The sequence below is a fragment of the Fusarium oxysporum genome, chromosome XII (assembly GCF_013085055.1).
Source record: "Fusarium oxysporum Fo47 chromosome XII, complete sequence".
Taxonomy (NCBI): Eukaryota; Fungi; Ascomycota; class Sordariomycetes; order Hypocreales; family Nectriaceae; genus Fusarium; species Fusarium oxysporum.
The window spans coordinates 948,226-968,629 of record NC_072851.1 but is presented as its reverse complement, the minus strand read 5'-3'; the positions used below and the strand labels follow the sequence as shown (position 1 = coordinate 968,629).

Genomic DNA, 20,404 nt, shown 5'->3' with positions numbered 1-20,404 from the left:
TCAGCTTTCACGTGATTCGTAGAGCAGAGCATTACGCAATGCCGCGTTTCCCGATACCATGCCACAATCCGATGTCCCGCAACCATCGACTGCTTATTTTGTTTAGTGTCACTGTCTATTTATATGCATATTATCTAACTGACTGTATTTCTTGCTCCTTAAATCTTTATTAATTGTTCTCTACCTCTTGAAGCGAGAGTATTCTCAATCTGACGTCATGACGTAACCCGCTCGTAAAAAACAAAACCCCGCGCTCAATTAACGTTTCAGACAATTGGGGACGTCTCCTCATCGATATTGATCCCAAAACCCTCGGTAGCCATGGAATAACTCTGACCAACAGCTTCACTAGCATAGACCCTCATCTCTTTCTCATAAGCAGCTGTGACACCAGGGCTGTACCCGCCAGCTTCACGCAGCAATCGTCCAAGCAGCGCTGAATCTCGAACAGCTGTGTTAGCGCCAAGTCCGCCCGCAGGTGTCATTGAATGAGCTGCATCGCCAATAACCGTCACGCGCGGCTCATTCTTCCATTCTGGTACCCCCGATGGCGTTGAGCAAGTAATTTTCCAGAACGCAGCTTCGCCCTCGTCCATGTTGTCGAACAGAGGCTTGAACTTTGGGTCCCAGTCTTTAGCAATTGACCTTGCGATATCGGCAGCGACTTTTCCGACAATCGCGTAGTTATCGTTCGGCGCGCGAATAACACCTGGTGCTCCGCCCATGGTCCAGCCAAAGCTCACATCTGGGTTATCCATATCTCCAGAGCGAACGTTTGTCATGAGAAATGCTTGACCGTCGGGCCGTGTATCGTCGCGTAGCCGGAAGACTCCCTCGCCAAGCTGCTTGAATGCCGTCGTTGGTGCTTGGCCGTGAATACCCCTAGCGCCAGTGTCGTAAACCTTAAGTTTTCCGCCCGAGACCTGTCTCGCAACTTTGGAGTAGATGCCTTCACCTCCGACAAGCAGCGATCCTTCGATAGACTTTGTTCCGTCAGAGAAGATGGCACGAACACCGTCGTCGGTTAATTCGTAGCCCGTCACATTCCTCGACCATTCAACGTAGTCTTCGCAACCCTCTGCGAAAATTCTTCTCATGTCACCTCTGGCAATACCAACAATCTTTCCATCTCGAGACGAGAGATTCTCTCCGACGACATGCTCAGTCTGCTCTCCAGTAACTGCATCGAATGCCCGGTATCCACCTCCGCCTGTTTTGCCGCAGGCATACCAGAAATGTTGCCACGTCTTCTTGTCGAGAACAGACTCGATTGCATCGAGGCCCTCCGCTGAAAGACGGAGCCTGTACCCTTGGGCACGAAAGATGAAAGATTCATCGCGCTCAAAAATCTTGAAAGGGATCTTGGATTGCTTGAGAGATTGCGCCAGTAGCAATGAAGCGAGGCCAGAGCCAGAGATGAGGATGGGTTTAGTGACTGACATGCTGTGCTGTTGATCGAGGTTCACGGAGGGTTAGACTATGATGGAGTGCGAAGTCTAGATAAATACTCGCTTAAACGCCAGCGTTCTTGGCTGGCGTCTGTGGCACATCTGGGGCTGACAAACCGGCCATTTTATATCGTGGAATCTACCGCGCGCTATGGCGCAATTCTGAGACCCGAGATAAGGTTGAAGGCCTCAACAAGACGGCATCTGCACTTCGGAACATTTGCGGTGTCCGGAACTTCCGAATGCGGGCCTGGTGAAACATTGAACATTTGTAAGCTGACATATTCACTGTTATTCCCGTAGATAATCATCAGTCAGCTTGAATCATCAAAGATCTCGCGCTGTAAGAGACAATTTGTACATCGATTTAATTGCTGAGATATCTGGAATTGTAATGTTGAATATGCTCGCTTATTGACTGCGCTGTTTAGAAATGAGCTGTGCAACCTTGTTAGTCTGCTGAATAACCTCCACCATTTCGCCCCCGCCTAGCACCGGGCTGATAGAGCAGATCCTCAGAACGATTCTCCCTCGTAGCTTTGTAGTCAAAATCAATCCAACATTGTTTTCCACCAAATGCTTTGAGATCGCAGCATTTAATTCATCCAACTCCTCCTCAGTCTTTTCCTTAGGTGCATATCGGAAGGTCACGATCGCCATACTCGCTCGACTTGTAATTTCCCAATCCGACAACTTTAAAATCTCGGCCTCAGCAATTTCAGCAAGATGAAACCCATGATCGATCATCGTCCCAAATCTTTCCACACCGAGCACTCGTAGGGTGAACCATAGTTTCAGCGCTCGTGAGGGGCGCGTTAGTTCCATGCCAAGGTTCCAAAAGTTGGGTATCTCTTCGTCATCGAGCGCATCGCGAAGATAGTCGCCGTCGTTGTTAAAAACTTTGACCAAGTTGATCTTGTTTCTCACAAGGATGAGGCTACAGCTATATGTCTGAAACAGCCATTTGTGTGCATCCCAGGAAATACTGTCTGCCAGCCCAAGACCGTTGGCGACAGAGCTTCGAGTTGCAGCAAGGGAAGCTGACGCGCCGTACGCACCATCGATATGAAGCCAGATCTTCTCTTCATCGCGTACCTGGGCAAGCGCCTCCAATGGATCGATGCTTCCAGTGTTTGTTGTCCCGCATGTGGCGACGATGACAAAAGGCTTCAGTCCTGCTTCGCGGTCCGTTTTGATGGCATCTTTCAAAGTGGTCACATCCATCTGAAAGGATCCGCTCGTAGGAACAGAACGTATTTGACTTCTTTTGATACCAATAATGCGAAGAGCCTTCTTGACAGAATGGTGTGTCTGATCAGAGAGATACGCGACGCCCAGATGTTCAGTATCGGGATCCAATATGCATTCTCTTGCCAGCACCATGCCGCTCATGTTTGCCATGGAGCCCCCTGAGACAAAGATTCCTCCAGACGTATCTGGAAGTCCAACTTTGGCCGAGAGCCACTGCAGCAGCGTCTGCTCAACAATAGCCACACCAGAGCCCTGCAGTCTCGATCCAGCAAAGGAGTTGAAAGCGCTCGACAGGCAATCTCCTATCCAAGAAAGTGGCGAGGCAGGTGATGGAATAAAGCTAAAACATTTGGGATGGTTCGTTCGCATTCGATAGTCAGAGATGGTGAATACATCTTCAATGGCTGCCTGCACAGAATGAGCATCGCCAGGAGTGCTGATTGCTTTGAGTTGAGAAACCTCCGTTCCTTGGGCTACTCGCAAGAGAGGGTCTTCGCTGACCTTCTGGGTAGTCTGGAAGACCCGATCAAATGCGGCTTGGAAGGAAGAGCTCAGAGAGTCTAGCTCTGCACCTTGGTCTGGAGGATCAAAAGAGTTCATCTTTAATCGCTGGGGATATTGTGACGAGTATTTCGAGTGTTGGGAATCGCGCTCTTATAGACTGAATGAGGCTTAGAGCGACTCGGCGGGTATTACGTGAAGACACTTGAAGGGCGCGAAATCTGACTGAGTCGGAGATAGCTTCCCCGCCTTTTGTTGACGCCACAGCGAAGGTTCGATTGCCAAGTCCTGAGACACATATGGTGCTTTATCTCCCCAGACGCCCCAGTGATATTGCAGCCTGTACTCCGGATACAGTGATGAGTAGCAAAGCCAATATAGCACCTTATATTCTTGGCTGTCAAGTGCTGCGTTGAGTCAGATCCTTATGCTGTTGGTGAGCCAATCATGCATACGGGATTACGCCAATGCTACGCCATTACACGATAAATATCTCTATATCACCGGCTAGTGATCGGACTTCAAAAGTGCGCCCTACGTGATGGAAACACTATAGCGCGGCGGTTTGTATTCTAAGCTTCATCTACTAAGCACTAACATCAGACGAACCCTCAGTCGCTATATTGACGATCATCTCATTGAACAGATTCCACCAACCAATATTCGGAACGGAACGGACTCGTGGATCAGGCATCACCAGAATTATGTTGAGCTTTCCTGAGAAGGTCCAAGCCCATGTTTGAGCTGGGTATGAATCAGTTAGTTTCTTTGTAGAACAAGACCGACGTGGAGAGATGCAGGAATATTGCACTTACGTCCAAACAAGTCGCTAACTCGTGAATAAAACGAAAAGTCGTCAATATTCAGTGCAGGCCTATCATTTGGATCTAGAGACCCGTATGACCCTGGGAGATGATGTCCGTCCAAAAGACCTGCTGATGACAGAGGAGTAAACATGCCAGGCGGTCTATCGATATTGTTGGAAGAAGCAATGATTAGCCAAGAGATTTATGATGATAAAATGCCAGGGAGACTTACAAAGGCAGTAGACCGGCTTTCATCGCTTCCATTGCATGCGCAACACCCCCAAAGGCAGCTGGGCCTTGAGTCCAATCCACATGTTCACTCAGATTGCTCTTGACCGCCTCATCGGTCGCTCGACCAACATTTCGGGCAACTTCCCAAACAATCTTCCTCCAGTTATCGTCCCCGATAGACGCGTCCTGGTTCTTGAGATATGGACTCACGTCAAAGGGAGACACAAGGAAAGTAGTCGCCATGACGGGCCCGATGTAGGCTGCCTCTTGACGTATCTCGCTCAATGCTGTCTTCGAAGAAGCTGAACGATCCTGATTGCCACCGAAAGATGTCTGCCGCAGCCTGTTGCTCACACAGATAGGTGCCGCCGTGGTTCGTGACACATCCTCCGGAGGAAAGGTTTTGAGGAGTGCAAGCGCTTGCAATGCCGTCAATAGTGCCGTCACAGTAACCCCATACTCCTTGCAGAGCTTAAAGACCTTTTGTGTGGTCCCTTGCGACAGAACCTGCCTTCTCACAGAATAATCGGTGTCAGGTCGGTCTTTTGCCGGCTCTTGCGAGATAGGGCAGAGCGTGATATTGCTGAGATTGGCGCCAAGAAGCTGCGCTGTCTTTTCTTGAGACTCGGCATCCAACGGAGTGTCTCCAATAGGATCACGAAGAAAGTCGAGATAGCAAGGGTGTAGAGAAGAGTGAGATGCATTTTTGTATGAAAGCGATAGCACTTGGGTGGTACTCAGGCCGTCTGCAAGTTTGCTAAGAAGTTTGTTGAGAATAGCCGCACCACTCCAGAAATCGTTCAATGCATGATTGTAGCGGATTGCAAGGGCAAAAGTCCCCGCCTCAGCGGACGAAAAAACGAGGGATACATGGATCAGATGGTCTCCGAGCTCTAGGCTGATGCGTTTCTCCGGAGCCGAGTAGAAGTCGTCAGTGAGCAACTTCAAGCCCTCTTGAGCTGATTTTTCGGTATGCAGAACGGTAGTCCTCTGCTTGATCCTCTCGGAGAAGTCGCTGTCTGAAGTGAGAGGACGGTAAACGAAGTCTCGAGACTTGGCGACCGCCGACTCTTCTTGGCCACGCTCAATGACTGCCAGGAGGGAAGGCTTCTCAAGGCAAACACGCGATACCGCTTTGCTGAACCAAGCTTCAACATTGGTTTTGCTTTTCAGATGAGACGTGTAAGACGGAGCAATTGTGAAGATGACAGCGCCCATCCATTCAGTCCAACCATCGATCTCGAGCCACTGGTCGAACATGCGCTCAGGTCCGATGAGCGGCCGGCTCCAGAGGCCATCGCTTCGTTGCTTCCATGGAGAGACCTTGGGCATTATGCTGTTTTATTTAAGAGTGCAGAGATGAGCAATGTGATGTTGGAGTCAACATCATCCACCCCGCCCATTGCTGTTCTTTTCGCTGCGCCATGATCGTCGCTTATGTTGTCGAATCAGGGCCAAGAAGAGACTAAATTCTCACGACGTGCCTCAGTACCCCACTGTAGAGAATCGTGTCATTTGCCGTTCCATACCAGTATGGAAGCCTTGCGCTTCGTTGAGCGTGCTTCCCGTCCTCGATGAGCCATGAGACTTGACCGCATCGCCATATTCTCACCTTGTGTGTATAGTCAGCTTGCTTCAGTGGGTGGACACATGCTAAGTAGAGGATGTCAATGAACATCAATGAAGACAACAACTAGCGATAGCGAAGAGATCAATATTTCAGGATGGTGTAGCAGCACACAATGTTATCTAAAATACGATGTTAGATATAATGAAACATCGCTAGCCTCTCTATGTAGGGTCCATCTTCGTCGGAAATGCCCCGGTCTTGCTTTTTCCGCTGGTTCGGTTCGGCAGTCGGAATGCGGGCTTTTCCGTATGGACCGAACGAACCTCGAATCTATCTTCAATATTCATGGCATTGTTTCACGCTCTTCATTTCATATTGATATCTATGGAAGCCCAATAGTTGGTAATCATTGGTGAAACATTCTCGAGTTCACAATCTCTCCTTGACCCCCATCAAGCTTCCCCGCAGTATCGTCGCATCCGCGTTGTTTTCACTTCTGTGCAACAGCGACTGGGAGATTACCTGGACGAACATCTGCTGCATCCACGGAAAAGCCTAGCTGTCCTGCATCATCAGTGTCCCTCGTTCATGCCGATCAATTGGCGCGATCCCGAATACAACCTTTGAAGAGTCAGAGCAAGGATTCACAAATGTCGACAAAGCGGGGTACGTCGACAATAAAGAGTCGAGATGGCTCTGGACGACAAGGAACCAGCAAAGCACAGAAAAGCTCATTCTTGAATACTACCACTATGGCCATTGGAGTAATTGCTATTGGTGTCTTGGTTCCTTATAGCCTTGGCCTCTTCGGTGAGGCTCAGGCAAACCCTACTGCCATCGACCCTGCCAAGCTACCAGCTACGGCCCAGATAATCAACCAGAAGACCTTCAATGTTTTGGAGCATGTCCCTCCACCGAAAGAAGCTAATGCTACAACTGTGAGTTAGCACAAATATGTCTGACCTGCGCTGACACCGTGATAGAGGTTCCTCTGGCCGGGAGTTACCTATGAATCCCTTACTGAACGGCCATTTCATGTTTATGATGCAGAGTTCCTCAATATAATTGGAAGCAATCCAACCTTGACCTTGCTCGCCACTTCAGAAAAAGATCCCATCTTCCATGAAGCTGTTGTATGGTTCGTAAACCCCACGGCCTAGCATTTTCTTTCAACAACTAACACGCAATTATATAGGAACCCTCCGACTGAAGAAGTTTTCTTTGTGCAGAACGCAGGCGATCCAGATGCTGGAACAGGACTTGCAAAGTCATCTGTCATCCAAAAGATTTCTTTGGCCGAAGCTGAAGCTCTGAAGAATGGATCGCACACGGAGAGTCAAGTCAAGATTACTGTTGTAGACTCTAATCCACAAGTCATAAACCCTAATGGTAAGTATAGTTCCTAGATGTTAGAGAGTCTCCACATGCTCACAACTCGCAGGCGGAACGAACTATAAGGGTCAGATCATCTTCGCAGGCGAAGGGCAAGGCGAGAAGATACCTTCCGCTTTGTATCTGATGAATTCCGAAGCGCCATATAATACAACAAGTAAGGACTCACTCGAATCTCTGCGCTGTGGAAACTACTGACTGCGTCACTGTAGCACTTGTGAACAACTTCTTTGGCAGACAATTCAACTCTCTCAATGATGTCTCCGTCAATCCACGCAACGGCGATATCTATTTCACAGATACCATGTACGGCTACTGGCAGTACTTCCGCCCCGAGCCTGGACTGCAAAACCAAGTCTACCGTTTCGACCCAGATACTGGAGCGTTAACCGTTGTTGCGGATGGCTTCGTCGCTCCAAATGGTGAGGCGAAGCAAATTCTCCTTATATTCATGTGAGTTGATTGCTGACGATTAGGGGTTGGCAGGCCTCACTTTCTCACCCGATGGCCTGCACGCCTATGTCACAGATACTGGCATAAGCAACGCACTATTCGGGCATAACTACACTCGTCCCGCCTCTATGTAAGCCTTGAGATTAGTAGTAACGGCCAGACTTCTGATAGCGATAACAGCTACCGATTCGATGTACAAAAAGATGGTACATGGGAGAATCGCAAGACGTTTGCTTTCACAGCAGCTCGTCTACCAGATGGTAAGCTTGATTAGTTCTTTCTTACTGCCAGCAGATCTCGTCCCGGAAGACTAAAAGTATACTGATTGCTTTGACTCTAGGAATTCATTGCGACTCCAAAGGCAACGTCTATGCGGGCTGCGGCGATGGCGTGCATGTCTGGAATCGTTCCGGAAAGCTCATTGGAAAGATTTACACAGGAATCAATGCAGCCAACTTTCAATTCGCTGGCAAAGGACGCATGGTTATCATGGGGAGGACAAAACTGTTCTATGCTACTCTTGCTGCTTCTGGAGCACCATTAAGTTGAGCTATTGACATAATCCGATGCCTCGGCACGGGGTCTTGACTTCAGAGTGAAGCGTCAATTCCAGACCTACTACTGATGCTTGGCACTTTTACGAGGTTTGGAGACACGATCCTTCATGGCTCAAAATAACAAGTTTCTGCGTATCGAAGGAGCTGCATAGACATGGAATAGTAACTGAATTACCAGAATAAGCTAGGATGCTGTTATTATCAAGCTTTAAGCTTAGTGATGGATCACCATGGGTTACATCGTGATACAGGGCGGCACAGCTCTCGGCCCCGAGCATCCATCCAGGTTTTTGCCGATCCCGCACAGGGCTGTGCAGCTGATGCCGATCAGTCAGGGGGATGCTGACTGAAGCATCTCTGCCTGGTACGACAAAAGAATCCTCCGATGATCGTGGCATTGATTGTGACGTCGGACAATAAATCTGTTTGCCGTTGGTCTAGGGTTATGCATGAATGTTAGCATCCTTCGTGTTTAGTCCAAATTGGAACGGGATAAAAAGGCCCCTTGCAGAGTGACATCCAATGCCTCTGATCAGCGAGGGAGTGGAGCTGAAACAGAACACGACTTGCCTATTTTGACTATGTAGCTCACTTCTGACGTCAGATCAGTTTGTAAGGCAGGGTTGCTCGTACAGCAGACCACTAACACCAAGGTATGCACAGAAAAGAAGATACAACAGCTTCGACAACAGTGAGTCGAAGGCAACGTTGCCATTGATGCAAAATCAATCTAAAACTATGGACTCTTTATCATTTTGGAGTCCCTAAGACTTCCTATAATCTTATTGTTAATGATAGCTTTTATGATAAACAGTGCAGCAGCAAAACTGCCCCCAATCCAACGCAGCCTCACAAACGTTCCATCGACCCACGTGCCTGTCGATCAGTCTTGGCTTCAACCCGCTTCAGCATGGAAAACCCGACTCTGCAGCAGAGAAAGAGCCATGATGTAATTGACTCTCCAACCCGCTTCAAGCAGGCAGTGCTGAAACGATCCTTCGAGAAAAAAGTACAGTGAATAGACTGGAAGGATGCACTTTGACTGGCCTATCATAGCACACAAATCGTATCCGCTAGCACTGCCGGCAGGTGATCTTGAGTGACATACCCGAAAAAGTGCATAAGTTTCTTGCGACGTTGGTGCTTATGACGAGTAAGCTCCTGACAAGATTATGATCAACATGAATGTAAAGTCCTTGCCCAAGATGTGCATTTGAGCTGAACCCCCATGGACGAGCCGCGATCAAGGTGTTGAGATGTAAAATGTTGATCTGTTCAAGACACGAACCTGTTTCCAAGAGCATCAGACAAGTATAAATACTGCATCATCCACCATCAGTTTAACTCCATCTCATCACCATCTTCATCTCCCATCACAACATCAACTCAACAGCCACCATGCAGAACAAGCTCATCACCGCCGCCGCCCTCCTGAGTGCCATGGCATCAGTCCAGGCATCTCCCGTTTCTATTTCCAAGCGAGACGTTCTCACAGCCCTTCCTGGAGGCGCTTCTGACATCGAGAACAAGTTCCAGCCTGCTCTTGACTTCGACAGCGACGGCTGCTACCAGACCGCCGCCATTGACCCTGATGGCAACTTGAACCCTGGTCATGGAGCCACTGGTACTCCCCAGGGAGACTGTCGTGATCCTCCCCAGCTTGATAACAGCAACACCTATTCTCGCAAGCGCTGCAACAATGGCTTCTGTGCCATTATGTAAGTCTTTCTCCTCGGCCTCAACACGAGGGCTTCTTCCTTTCAGTATACATGCTAACATTGGACCTTAAAGGTATGAGACCTACTATGAGAAAGACCAAGCCGTTGGTGGCAGCTTTCTCGGAGGTCACCGCCACGACTGGGAGAACATCGTCGTTTTCACCCAAGGCGACAATGTCGTCCGCGTCGCACCCTCCTGCCACGGCAAATACGACGGCGCCAGCAACGAGTTCCCCAGCGACGGAAGCACCCCTCTTCTCGTTTATCACAAGGACGGTGCCGGAACTCACTGCTACCGCTTTGCCAACGACGATGACCAGGCCAACCCCGAAAACCCTACTGGTTCTTTCTTCAAAGCTCCTCTTGTTGGTTGGGACAACTGGCCTGACGTTGGTCTGCGAGACAAGATGTTGCAGAACTGGAATGGTGGTGTTGGACCTAAGCTGGATGATGAGTTTGGTGATTCGCTCAAGGCGGCTGCTGGTGATGGTGTTCAGGGCTTCGATCCTTACAAGGACGAGTAAAGATGGGGAGGACCAGGAACCCTTGCTTACTACTATTTAGCATTACTATTGAACGTTATTGACTTCGCTGAATGCATCAATGGAGACTTTTCCCCTCGAGTAAATTATCTGTTGTTCTGTTACCTTCTGGACGTACTTAACCCTGCAGTGTACATTCAGAGCCCTTCGACGTTCGCTTTAGCATCATGAGTTGAGCAGAAGCAATGCTACCTGATCTCAACAACCCGCTGCAAAACCTCAGCCGTCTTCATATACGTAGACTTGATCCTCTCCAGTTCCTTAAATCTATACAGCCCATCATGCCTCTCACACTATTCCGGCATACGCTGATCAAAGTCCTCAATCCCCTTCCAAATCTCTGCACATCCTCAGGATGAGTGATCACGAAAGCTCCAACTCGTATATACCATCGGTTCCCATTCTCACCCTGCCTTTCGTCTAGGACGAGGCAATGTACAGGGCTGGTGAAGTACGACATGTTTGCAAAGACGGGAACCGCAATGGGCGACTTGCAGTTTATAGCCTCTTGACTAAACTCCACATCCCAGTAGTGTTTACTTTGAACATAGATTGCTTCATCACTCCGGCCTCTCTCATGAGTCGCGGCTCTAAAGTCCATAAGTTTCATGCCGCTCACCGGCCCCAATTTGACGATGGGTAGGTAAGAACACCGCAGACGGAGAAACGAACCAGGGGAGGAGCAGTACCTCAAGCCACTCGAAGGTGTTGCTTGATTTAGCTTCCCGTGAGGGACGATATTTGTATCGATGACTTTGGTGAAGTAAATATCCACCGAACTCGCTTCCTGCGGTTCGATGACAGCATCCTTGACAGAACACCAAGACCATGTTGGAGCAATGTACTCGTCGTAACGTTTCCCAGGTGCAGAAGCTGAGTTTCCATCATATTCGAATAAATATTTGTGTGGCATTGCTCGCCATACCAACTGTCTCTCGACATATGGCCGCCATAGTCCAGCGAGGAAAAGCCCTGGCGATCTATGACAGGATGAATCCACCTGAGTTTGTGTACCGTGCCTTCCATGGCCATCTTCGACTTGATCTTCTGACTCCACCATATGCTGAAAGACGGGGTAGAGCACATCAATAAGGCCTGATAGTGCAATAAGTTTGTCTGTCGCAACCGTGAGCTGTCCCTGGGAGTAAGCTTGAACTACTTGATTCCAGTTCCGAAAAGCATTCTCAGGAGTTAGACAAGAGAGATTTCTATTTCGTGCGTCGAGAACAAACTTTTTCAGTTAAGTCAATACGGCAGTGTCATGTCTTATCGTCGGATCACCATATGGCAGTCGTTCGCACACTGCGTTCGAGGAACACTCGAGAGCAACTTGTTTAAGTCCCAGATGCAGTACCCTTGGCGATAAAACACGCTCCTGGAGAGCCCAGACTCCTCGATTCAACTCCGAGTCTGAGATGCGCTCCCACCAGTTGTGATACTCGGATATGCAATAATTACTAGGAAATCCATCGCCCCATTCACTATGTATGTATACTGGGTACCATGGGCGGCCGGCTCGTTTGTCAGAAGGACAGAAGAGCCCGTGGCCAGCCTCATCATGTCCGTCAGCTGAGACATTGAGCCATGAGTTCCCGTAGGTGGAAGCCATACAACCAACTTCATGTTGCCAATCTGCAGGGTCGTCTTGGATTATACAGAGTGCGTCGATCCAGAGATATTCGTGACTCAGCCTTTTGGCAGTGTTACATGCATCGATGAAGACGCGGGAGAGCTCATCAACGGGAATTGAGGACTTGAAGCCTTCGATGTTGCTGCGAGTAAGCTGAAGAGTGCTTCCTGCACTCTGACAATGGCTCAGGGTCAGATACTCAGCGCCGTCAGGTATATCCTGACTCTCGACTAGGCGGACTTGAAGCGCAGCCTGTGTATTACAGACGTACATCAGTCGAGTTGGCTTCCAGGCGGATGTCTTCTTATGTTTGCAATCTTTATGATGTTTGTCGCATCGATCAAGCCATTCTCTGACTGATTTCCAAGTAGTCTCGCCCTGATCCGATCCAGGCAACGGCTTCAGGTTAATGTCTTCCGCATCTATATTCACCAGTCAGCTCTGGTGCATCTCACATCGGACGTCCAAACCCAAACTAACCATCGATATCGATCGTATCGAGAGCCGCCCACACATGTCCAATGTGCGGCCATGCAACCTTTGGCCGTTCTGGAGAACTCAGAAACATAAGCGTCACATCATCGACGTCTTGCTCTAAGGGACGCTGTCTCAGTGCGGCAACTTGGCCTCGAACATTCAGGTTTTGACGAGAATGCTCTAGGACCCTAAGCCACCTTACACAAAGTTCGCAGTAACGCGAGGATTGAATGAGATCTGAGAGAGCTCTGGTTCGGATTGGCTGAATGAGCTCGTCATCGCGACAAAATTCACAGAGGGTTCCGTCTTGCACCGAGAGAAATGTCGTGGGCGGTGCAAGAGCGCTGGATGGAGAGGTTGGAGTCGACATATTTGTCAATGATTGCAAATTGTGTCTGTAGCCTTTGCGACACGATAGAAGTTGAGCTTTGAGAGGACGAGTGAGGCGAAGCACGTCAGGCGCAAACCCCCATCATACTGGCTGACCTATGAAAGCTTCTCTCACGGGTGCAACATTCTTGCAAACGCCTGAAGTTGCTTCCCCCAATCATTGCGAACACCCATGAATATGAACGTTTCAGGGCCTCGTGAATTCTGCGGAGTGCCCCAGAAGACAAGATCTCGGCTTGCTCTGAGGATCAAGTGATCTTTGCCAATGAATTGCAGAATCATAGAGAATCTGCCATCGGTGGTGTAGATCTCATGATGTTTAAGGTTTGAACATTCCGGGGCTTTGAATGGGACAAGTTCAAAGTCGACCTTCGGATTGAGCCAGAACCGGCCGGTAAGATCATCGCTGTGCACCTCGCCTCTATCTCCGTATTCGAACCTGACGTATCTCCTCTGGTAGCCATGCGGACTGGGATCATAAAAACAGTCAAAGTAGTCCATACAGTAAAGATCGAACTGGCTGTCGATAGGTCCTAGTTGAGTTGATTCGCTTCTGGACACGGAAATCTCAAAAGCTTCATATGCTGCCCGCACTTGTTCGACCTTATTTTTCTCCTCCTCTCTTGCATCCTCCTTACGCTTTCTGATAATCTCTTTGCGCTGGAAAAGCTCTCTTTTGCGTTCCTCCCGCTTCTCTCTCAAGTAATGGTAATTTGCAGCATCAGGTCCATTGTACGCTATGGTTTCGTCTGGGCTGGTTTCATCAAGGTCGGAGATATCTTCATCAAAGTCCCAGAGTATAACGCCATTTCTCTTTTTAACTGCCTCAGAAACGCGATAGTACCAAGCAGGTAATTCTGAGGGGGAAGTCATTGGCGAGATGATGGGCGATGACAAATTGTTGAAGGGCACCCAAGCATCGCGGGGTCAGCAATTCAGTGGTGAGGTGCGCTAAACTTATTGCGGGGGGCTGAAGCCGCCAAAGAGCTTCGTGGGCAGCTTAAATGTTGACTGAGAGCTGAACTGACTGGTTAGATCAAATGGGTAACGAGGTTGAACAATGATGCGCACGTATATTACAGCGTCAAAAAAGAAGAAAAAGGCAAAAAATTGAATCCCCGAAACCTGGATCGAACAAGTGACCTTTCGGTGGCAATATCAGTTACAGCCGAACGCTCTTCCAGCTGAGCTATTCGGGGAGAAGGTCTGGATTCTTGACAGCAAGCTTGCAAACTCGATCCACAATCTTCCCAGAATGTGAAACTGCACCCAGTTGAACTGAGCATTCTGATCATCCACCGTCGCCATGTTGCAACAGCTTCAGTCTTTTAGATCCCATCCGGCATTTCTATGCTTAACGGACAGTCAGCTGATACGACACTGCGACTCCTGTTAGCTATCTCTTTACTAGTCTCATCGATCCATGCGTAATCAACCTTCTGAATGTAGCCTCACCGAAGTAACCTCGTCGCAACAAGGTTTTCACGTCAATAGCAATGCAACGTCCTCATCGCCATTCGATCTCCGCTCCATTTCCGAATACCACTTCCGAAACTTCACGGAAATCCCCTTCCCTCCTATTGACGCTGACTCATTCCCCAATGCGAAAATGGTAGCGAGGTCACAATGATGCCAGAACTAGTAACTCGGTGAAAAACACCGCCGATCACGGTGCCGATAAGTCCGATCGGCGACACCCCGCAACAATCCATATCATATCGCATTGAGCACGCGATCATATTCTCTCTCTCAACTTCAATTACTCTTGCAATGGCCACGCAACGATCTTCGCTCGGTCAAAAAGCTGGTTGGCTGTACCACGAGTCTGGAATCTCAGCTGTGTATCATGCTGGTAGAGATGCCTGGCTACTTATTCTCTCACGGACATGTCGCATGTTTGCGTTCAAGGCTGTTACGCTTACGATAGCGCAGTTCTTTTCGGAATTGGGTTTTTCTGATTTCAGGATCGGCTTGTTCATGAGTTTGACGCTGTTGGGTGATGTTGTGCTCGGTTTGGTTGTAACGCTCATGGCCGATGGGCTTGGTCGACGGAGGGTATTGGTTGCGGGTGGCTTTTTGATGGCTGTCTCAGGTGCGATATTCTCGGTCTTCGAGAACTTTTGGATTCTTCTATTCGCTGCTGTCGTCGGCGTCGTCAGTGCGAGCGGAAGCGACTTTGGTCCGTTCCGAGCCATTGAGGAGTCTATGCTGTCTCACATCACGACTCCGAAAACGAGAGCTGATGTCTTGGCTTGGTACATCACCAGTTCGAGTCTCGGCGCTGCAGGGGGTGCGGCATTGGCAGGGAGATTTGTCGAAAACATGACCAAACGAGAGGGATGGAATCTCGTGAGAGCATACCACGCGACCTTCTGGGTGTACATCCTGATGGGTGCACTGAATGTCTTGTTCGCGTTTGTCATGAGTAACAAGACGGAAGCCCATCACGATGACTCTTCAGAAGCTTCCGACGAACTAGCTGAAGGACTTCTGCGCGAGTCGATGGAGGAAGAGGAAGATGCTCGGAGGAGAAGACAGTCGATGACATCAAATCCTCATGAGCCAGCGAGTCGCTTTTCAAGCGTTTCTTCCGGTACCAGGTCTGTCATGCACCGGTTATGGTTTCTCCTGACCATCGATTCTCTGGCCGATGGAATGGTTTCGGAATCTCTGACGACTTACTTCCTCGATCACAAGTTTTCACCATCCAAGACTACACTAGGGAATATCTTCTCATCTGCCCAGGTCTTGGCAACCGTCTCAACAGTCTTTGCGGGGCCTCTGTCTCGTCACCTGGGTCTTATCAACACCATGGTGTTCACTCATCTACCGTCTTCAGTTTCGGTTCTGTTCTTCCCTTTACCAAGTGGTCTCGTTGTCACAGTCATACTCCTCTTCATTCGTATGGGCCTCAACAACATGGATCAAGCACCTAGGGCAGCATTCATCGCGGCTGTTGTCAAGCCTGAAGAGCGCACTGCTGTCATGGGAATCACCTCGACACTTCGAACTTTGGCTATGGCTACTGGTCCTTCGTTGACTGGAGGACTTGCTGAATCTGGAAGATTTTGGATTGCCTTCATGGTTGGCGGCATCTTGCGAATCATGTATGACTTGGGTCTCTGGTTCATGTTTGTGAACATGAGATTGCATAGCCATGAGACTCATCATGAGGAGTCAGTGCCAAGAGGGCAGTCTATTGATGAAGAGGATGTGGAGATGTTGCGGCAGTCGATCGAGAGTGACAGTTCCCAGGAGCATCGAAAGTGATGGGTGAGGTTACGCGGAAGTGAGGCACTAAGCAAACAAACGAAGCAGAAGGTGATTGTACGGCGTGATGCACTCTGACCTCAAGGTGCTGGTTATATAGAAATCAAATACTGTTATGGATGCAAGGTTTATGACATTTACGAGTATACGGTATTAGTCAAGAGACAACATGTGTGACTCGGGGTTTCTGTCATGTTTATAGAATTGATTTATGGTATATAAAAGAACATGGGTATCCATATCGTCGTTAATCATCTAAACAACGCCTTCAAGATCAAAAGCACAGCCAAGCAATCGCAATCAATGAACCTCCAACAGCCGCCATAAGTTCAGACCCTGACAAAACGCTCCCCGCAGCACTTTCATCAGCGCTACTACTACCACTCAAGGCCTCCGACATATAGGTCATGGTGTTCGGCGTAGCAGGATAATAGTCGTCGTTGTAAGTCGAGTTTAACGTCACCCGCCCAACAACATCGCCAGATTCAAGACGAATGTAGGACTCCACGTCGCCCTTCTCCAGCATATCCTCCGTGACAACGATTTCTCGTGCACCACGAATCCAATCGCCGTAACCACCGTACCCAGAGTGCTGTCCATAGCACAGGTGGATACCATTACCTTCGACAGTCATTCCTTCGAGTTTCCTATCCCAGCGATAACACCACGTATTTCCGTGATCATGACCAGAAAACAATCCGATGACTCCAGGAACGGTGACCAGAGCCTCCATAAACGGCACGTCCTGGCCTCCGTAATCACAGGTCTCATTGGGATCTGCGTTCTCACACCATCCTGCTCCTTGCTGAAACACCGGAGGATCCTCATTGATGCCTGGCTGGTAGTTCTTTCGGATGCCAATCTCTGTTTGGAGTGCAACTGTGGCGTTGACAGGGACGTGGACGAATGCGAGTGATGGAAGGGTTTTGTTGTACTTGTCGTTCAATTCGATGCTTGTTTCATTGAACCAATCCACAACGCTCTGGTCAACCCAGTTTGGTTGATAAGATCCCTGATAGTAATTACCGCCGCGACTATCGAAGAACCATAAAATGAGATTGGGGCTGCAATCGCTAGTATTGGTGCAGTCCGAGGGGTAAACAGGCAGATAGTAATTTGTTGTGCCAGATAACTTCTTGTTAACCATTTTCTGCGTGCGTGCTCCAGGGAATAGTTGTTCACGCTTGAGGATATCATCGCCAGCGATATTGTAGTTATGATCATGGTTGCCATATGTAGATGCCCAGGTCAAACTGCGGTTGACGATTGGCTCAACAATCATGTCAACGTAATGCGTACTGTTGTGAGCAAATGTTGAGTCTCCATTGATGAGATCGCCGTTGAGAACGACAAGATCAGGTCTGTCGTAGTCGAGGACTTTGCGGATCACTTCAACAGAATTGCGATCCTGCTCAGGACCTGTTGACGACTCGTCTATAGACGAGGGTCAGTTGCAATTCTTGCCAATCAATTGAAGAACTCACATTGTCCAAAATGCATATCGGAGAAGATGGCGATCTGAAAAGTACCATTCTTGGTAAACCGCAATGGCTCGAGATCGGTGTTGTTGACATCGGTAGCATAGCCAAGAGCAGCTAATAAAGCTAAGCCAACAGTATTCCGTATCATATTCATGGTGTCCTAATTGACGATATCAATGGCGACAGTAAACGAAGTAAGTCACGATAGTCCTGGCCAAGCAATTGGTCGACATATCGGCGGTCCAGCATTTTTAAGATAGTGCTCGAAACGAAGCATCGTCACATCGATGCGTCATCCCTAGAAGAATGGAAAGAAAAATACTATTCGACGATACCTAATCAGTCTAGCCCTGGACGACGCACGGAGGTTAAAGAGGGGAAAGCATGCGACATCGTGTCAGGTCGTCGTGGTCAGGCGCGTAGGCCCAGCAAGGGAGACAGTGGCGCTCTTCTGAAATCTGCAGCGATGGGCCTAACGGTTTAGCTGGGAGAGAAAAACAAGTAACCGGAAAGACGTGAGTGTTTGGAAAGGCATTCTGAGGCCTGTAAGTTATGTTGCTAGTCTAGTGAATTGGGCACCGATGATGCATTGTCTTGAATAGAGAGAGGCTATCTTGATACGAATATTATAGTTCAGATGCAACTAAACCTGTTGATCAGGTATATCTATGTCCATCTGCCGAACTCAATCACTTCAGGTCTGATGCACCGATCGATTTCGGCTCCGAGCCGAGAAGTGGGCGCGCATTTTGACCCGACCACCTTCGTCATCCCGCGGAGCTAGCAAAATCTAAAGGAGTGTAGGCTTGAAATCCGTGAATTTTCTGAGCAATAATCGCTTTATTGGACGCGTAAGTCTCTGCGTCAACATTACCTAAGCTCTGTTCAAGACATGGGAACTTGAGTTCAGCTGATGATTGGAGGCCGAATCCGGTAATTGAGCATGCGCCCACTTTCCGTGATGGTTTTGACTCGCGTGATGAAAGCTTATCCAACCTTGAGTGAGTGGGATTAATACCGTAGACCAGACCGTGTCTGCATCGAGCGTTTGTGTTTTACCAGCTTTTTCTGCTGTTTCCTTGGCAGTTGTTTGCCCTTGTCTGATTCCACCGTCTGCAGGGAGGAGACTCTTGCTTTCCAAACGCCTCTGGTGAGCTGATTCACTCTGCAGTCACCGACACCGGTAAATGAGAAATGCCGAAAGTTCACTCGAGAGTCCAGCATTTGAATCTGCAAAATCGCGACGGTGAATTAATTGCTGGACTAGATAATGCTTACCTAGGCCTCAAGATTGAGATTGATGACGTCTTGGGAAACAGCCTATGATCTGAGACACCGAGTGCTTGTCAATTGTAACCTTGTTTCAGTTGTCGGGCGATCGTGCAAGCGGTCAAAATGACTGCTGAAGCGTTATTCTTGAGCGTCGAGACCTGATCCTGGCCCAGAGCTGACTATAGCTGCTTTGCATGGTAGAAACCCAAGGCTGCGAGAAGGCCGTACATGATTGGGAGAAACCATTGAGAACAGAACGCACTCCTTTATGTTTGAGAACACGAAAAACATTCCGGAAATTTGCGCTGCCGTGGGTTGTGGTGATATACTAAATTCGAGAACTTGGTTCAGCAGCCAATTTGGCATCGGGAGAAGAGTGTCAACGAAGGGAGAACCTAGCTTGTCAATAAATTGCCTGTGCGGTAAAATTTGCATGACTGTGACACGTCAATGTGTCTCAAGTCAAATGACTCGAGGGTGTTTGGCCGGAAAGACACATCTTCCGAGATGACCACCGTAAATGTCCCGAGGAAAGCTTCAGTCGCAAGTGCTGTTCATCACGCTATCACAAAAACTTTCTTTCCAGCCAATTTCCACAACCATTCATAATAAAGCTATCTAATAGGTACTATGGCATTTGTAGCAGTCACGTCCTCAACTCATCCTACACGTACGACCATTGGTTGTCCATGAAGATCATGGTGAGAAATGAGGTGCTACCCTAAAGTATGCCACGACGAAAACACCTACAAATGCCTCTTTTCCTCAGAGATCCTGCGCTCCTACACTTCTATATAGGCAGAATCTACAAACAAAACTCTCCCTTCAACTCTCAAATGAATACCAAGTTGAGAGCTACAATGGCAAGATGCGGTTGATCCTGGCTCCTGGCTCTGCCAAGTTGCAAATAGTTGGTTCACATTGCCCCACTAAAGCTGAAGCTCTGAGATCCATCGACAGTCCGTCTCCTCCACCTAGACCCTACACCGCAAAGCGCTCAGATACAGTTTGCAGATCTCTTAGCTTCCGTAGCCCGCCTTCCACAAAACAAACTCAGTTTACTACGCGTTACCCATTGTACGGCATTCTGCATACACTAATGCACGGGTTGGCCCGTCCACCTGAAAGTGGCTGGCGTACAGCGTAAGACAACAGCCTGGAAGCGGTAAAAGATCGTGTGCAGCTGAGACATGTTTATCCCGTACTCTCCATTTTCGCTACTGGATTGGATGGGGGAAACGGGGATTGGAATGATGTCACAGAATAAGCAATGATCTGTCACCTTGAGGCTGCAGAAGTCAGTGCATATGCCGGCTGTGAAGTTTCTTGGTTCCGGCATATGTACTGTGTACCTTACTGTAGGGCAGTGGTATAAGAAAAGAGACATCGAGAAATTGAGAACTCAAGACGGACAA

The 20,404-nt window shown here is 48.7% G+C and overlaps 8 protein-coding genes and 1 non-coding gene across 9 annotated transcripts; 3 read left to right on the top strand and 6 right to left on the bottom strand.

Moving 5' to 3' along the window:
- Nucleotides 1-92: 92 nt before the first annotated feature.
- On the bottom strand, nucleotides 93-1,843 carry FOBCDRAFT_234319 (uncharacterized protein). The gene has a single exon (XM_031193549.3). The coding sequence runs from the start codon at nucleotides 1,440-1,442 to the stop codon at nucleotides 267-269; it is 1,176 nt and encodes a 391-aa protein (XP_031030170.2). The 5' UTR covers nucleotides 1,443-1,843; the 3' UTR covers nucleotides 93-266.
- Nucleotides 1,833-3,299, bottom strand: FOBCDRAFT_324813 (pyridoxal phosphate-dependent transferase; the record flags this gene model as incomplete). The annotated part of the gene is made up of 1 exon (XM_031193548.3): nucleotides 1,833-3,299. The coding sequence occupies one exon, from the start codon at nucleotides 3,297-3,299 to the stop codon at nucleotides 1,860-1,862; it is 1,440 nt and encodes a 479-aa protein (XP_031030169.2). The 3' UTR covers nucleotides 1,833-1,859.
- A 418-nt stretch (nucleotides 3,300-3,717) lies between these two features.
- On the bottom strand, nucleotides 3,718-5,606 carry FOBCDRAFT_324812 (uncharacterized protein). The gene is made up of 3 exons (XM_031193547.3): nucleotides 4,239-5,606; nucleotides 4,016-4,167; nucleotides 3,718-3,944 (listed from the first exon to the last, which is right to left on the bottom strand). Exons 1-3 carry the CDS (start codon nucleotides 5,567-5,569, stop codon nucleotides 3,787-3,789), a joined length of 1,641 nt encoding a protein of 546 aa, XP_031030168.2. The 5' UTR covers nucleotides 5,570-5,606; the 3' UTR covers nucleotides 3,718-3,786.
- A 953-nt stretch (nucleotides 5,607-6,559) lies between these two features.
- Nucleotides 6,560-8,201, top strand: FOBCDRAFT_209276 (uncharacterized protein; the record flags this gene model as incomplete). Its single annotated transcript, XM_031193546.3, has 8 exons — nucleotides 6,560-6,745; nucleotides 6,791-6,945; nucleotides 7,003-7,196; nucleotides 7,249-7,356; nucleotides 7,412-7,621; nucleotides 7,686-7,782; nucleotides 7,833-7,912; nucleotides 7,993-8,201. 8 exons carry the CDS (start codon nucleotides 6,560-6,562, stop codon nucleotides 8,199-8,201), a joined length of 1,239 nt encoding a protein of 412 aa, XP_031030167.3.
- A 1,406-nt stretch (nucleotides 8,202-9,607) lies between these two features.
- Nucleotides 9,608-10,451, top strand: FOBCDRAFT_282248 (necrosis inducing protein; the record flags this gene model as incomplete). Its single annotated transcript, XM_031193545.2, has 2 exons — nucleotides 9,608-9,927; nucleotides 10,001-10,451. The coding sequence occupies 2 exons, from the start codon at nucleotides 9,608-9,610 to the stop codon at nucleotides 10,449-10,451; spliced, it is 771 nt and encodes a 256-aa protein (XP_031030166.1).
- A 99-nt stretch (nucleotides 10,452-10,550) lies between these two features.
- FOBCDRAFT_265916 (uncharacterized protein) lies at nucleotides 10,551-13,839 on the bottom strand (the record flags this gene model as incomplete). The annotated part of the gene is made up of 5 exons (XM_059611369.1): nucleotides 10,551-10,729; nucleotides 10,777-11,700; nucleotides 11,824-12,521; nucleotides 12,580-12,920; nucleotides 13,082-13,839. The coding sequence occupies 5 exons, from the start codon at nucleotides 13,837-13,839 to the stop codon at nucleotides 10,658-10,660; spliced, it is 2,793 nt and encodes a 930-aa protein (XP_059466381.1). The 3' UTR covers nucleotides 10,551-10,657.
- A 242-nt stretch (nucleotides 13,840-14,081) lies between these two features.
- On the bottom strand, nucleotides 14,082-14,165 carry FOBCDRAFT_t287. Its single transcript has one exon. It is a non-coding gene; the product is annotated as a tRNA-Tyr (tRNA).
- A 160-nt stretch (nucleotides 14,166-14,325) lies between these two features.
- Nucleotides 14,326-16,450, top strand: FOBCDRAFT_234312 (major facilitator superfamily domain-containing protein). Its single transcript, XM_031193542.3, has one exon. The coding sequence runs from the start codon at nucleotides 14,737-14,739 to the stop codon at nucleotides 16,234-16,236; it is 1,500 nt and encodes a 499-aa protein (XP_031030163.2). The 5' UTR covers nucleotides 14,326-14,736; the 3' UTR covers nucleotides 16,237-16,450.
- Nucleotides 16,451-16,467: 17 nt separating this feature from the next.
- Nucleotides 16,468-17,889, bottom strand: FOBCDRAFT_193260 (Metallo-dependent phosphatase-like protein). Its single transcript, XM_031193541.3, has 2 exons — nucleotides 17,721-17,889; nucleotides 16,468-17,670 (listed from the first exon to the last, which is right to left on the bottom strand). Exons 1-2 carry the CDS (start codon nucleotides 17,869-17,871, stop codon nucleotides 16,511-16,513), a joined length of 1,311 nt encoding a protein of 436 aa, XP_031030162.2. The 5' UTR covers nucleotides 17,872-17,889; the 3' UTR covers nucleotides 16,468-16,510.
- Nucleotides 17,890-20,404: the final 2,515 nt, after the last annotated feature.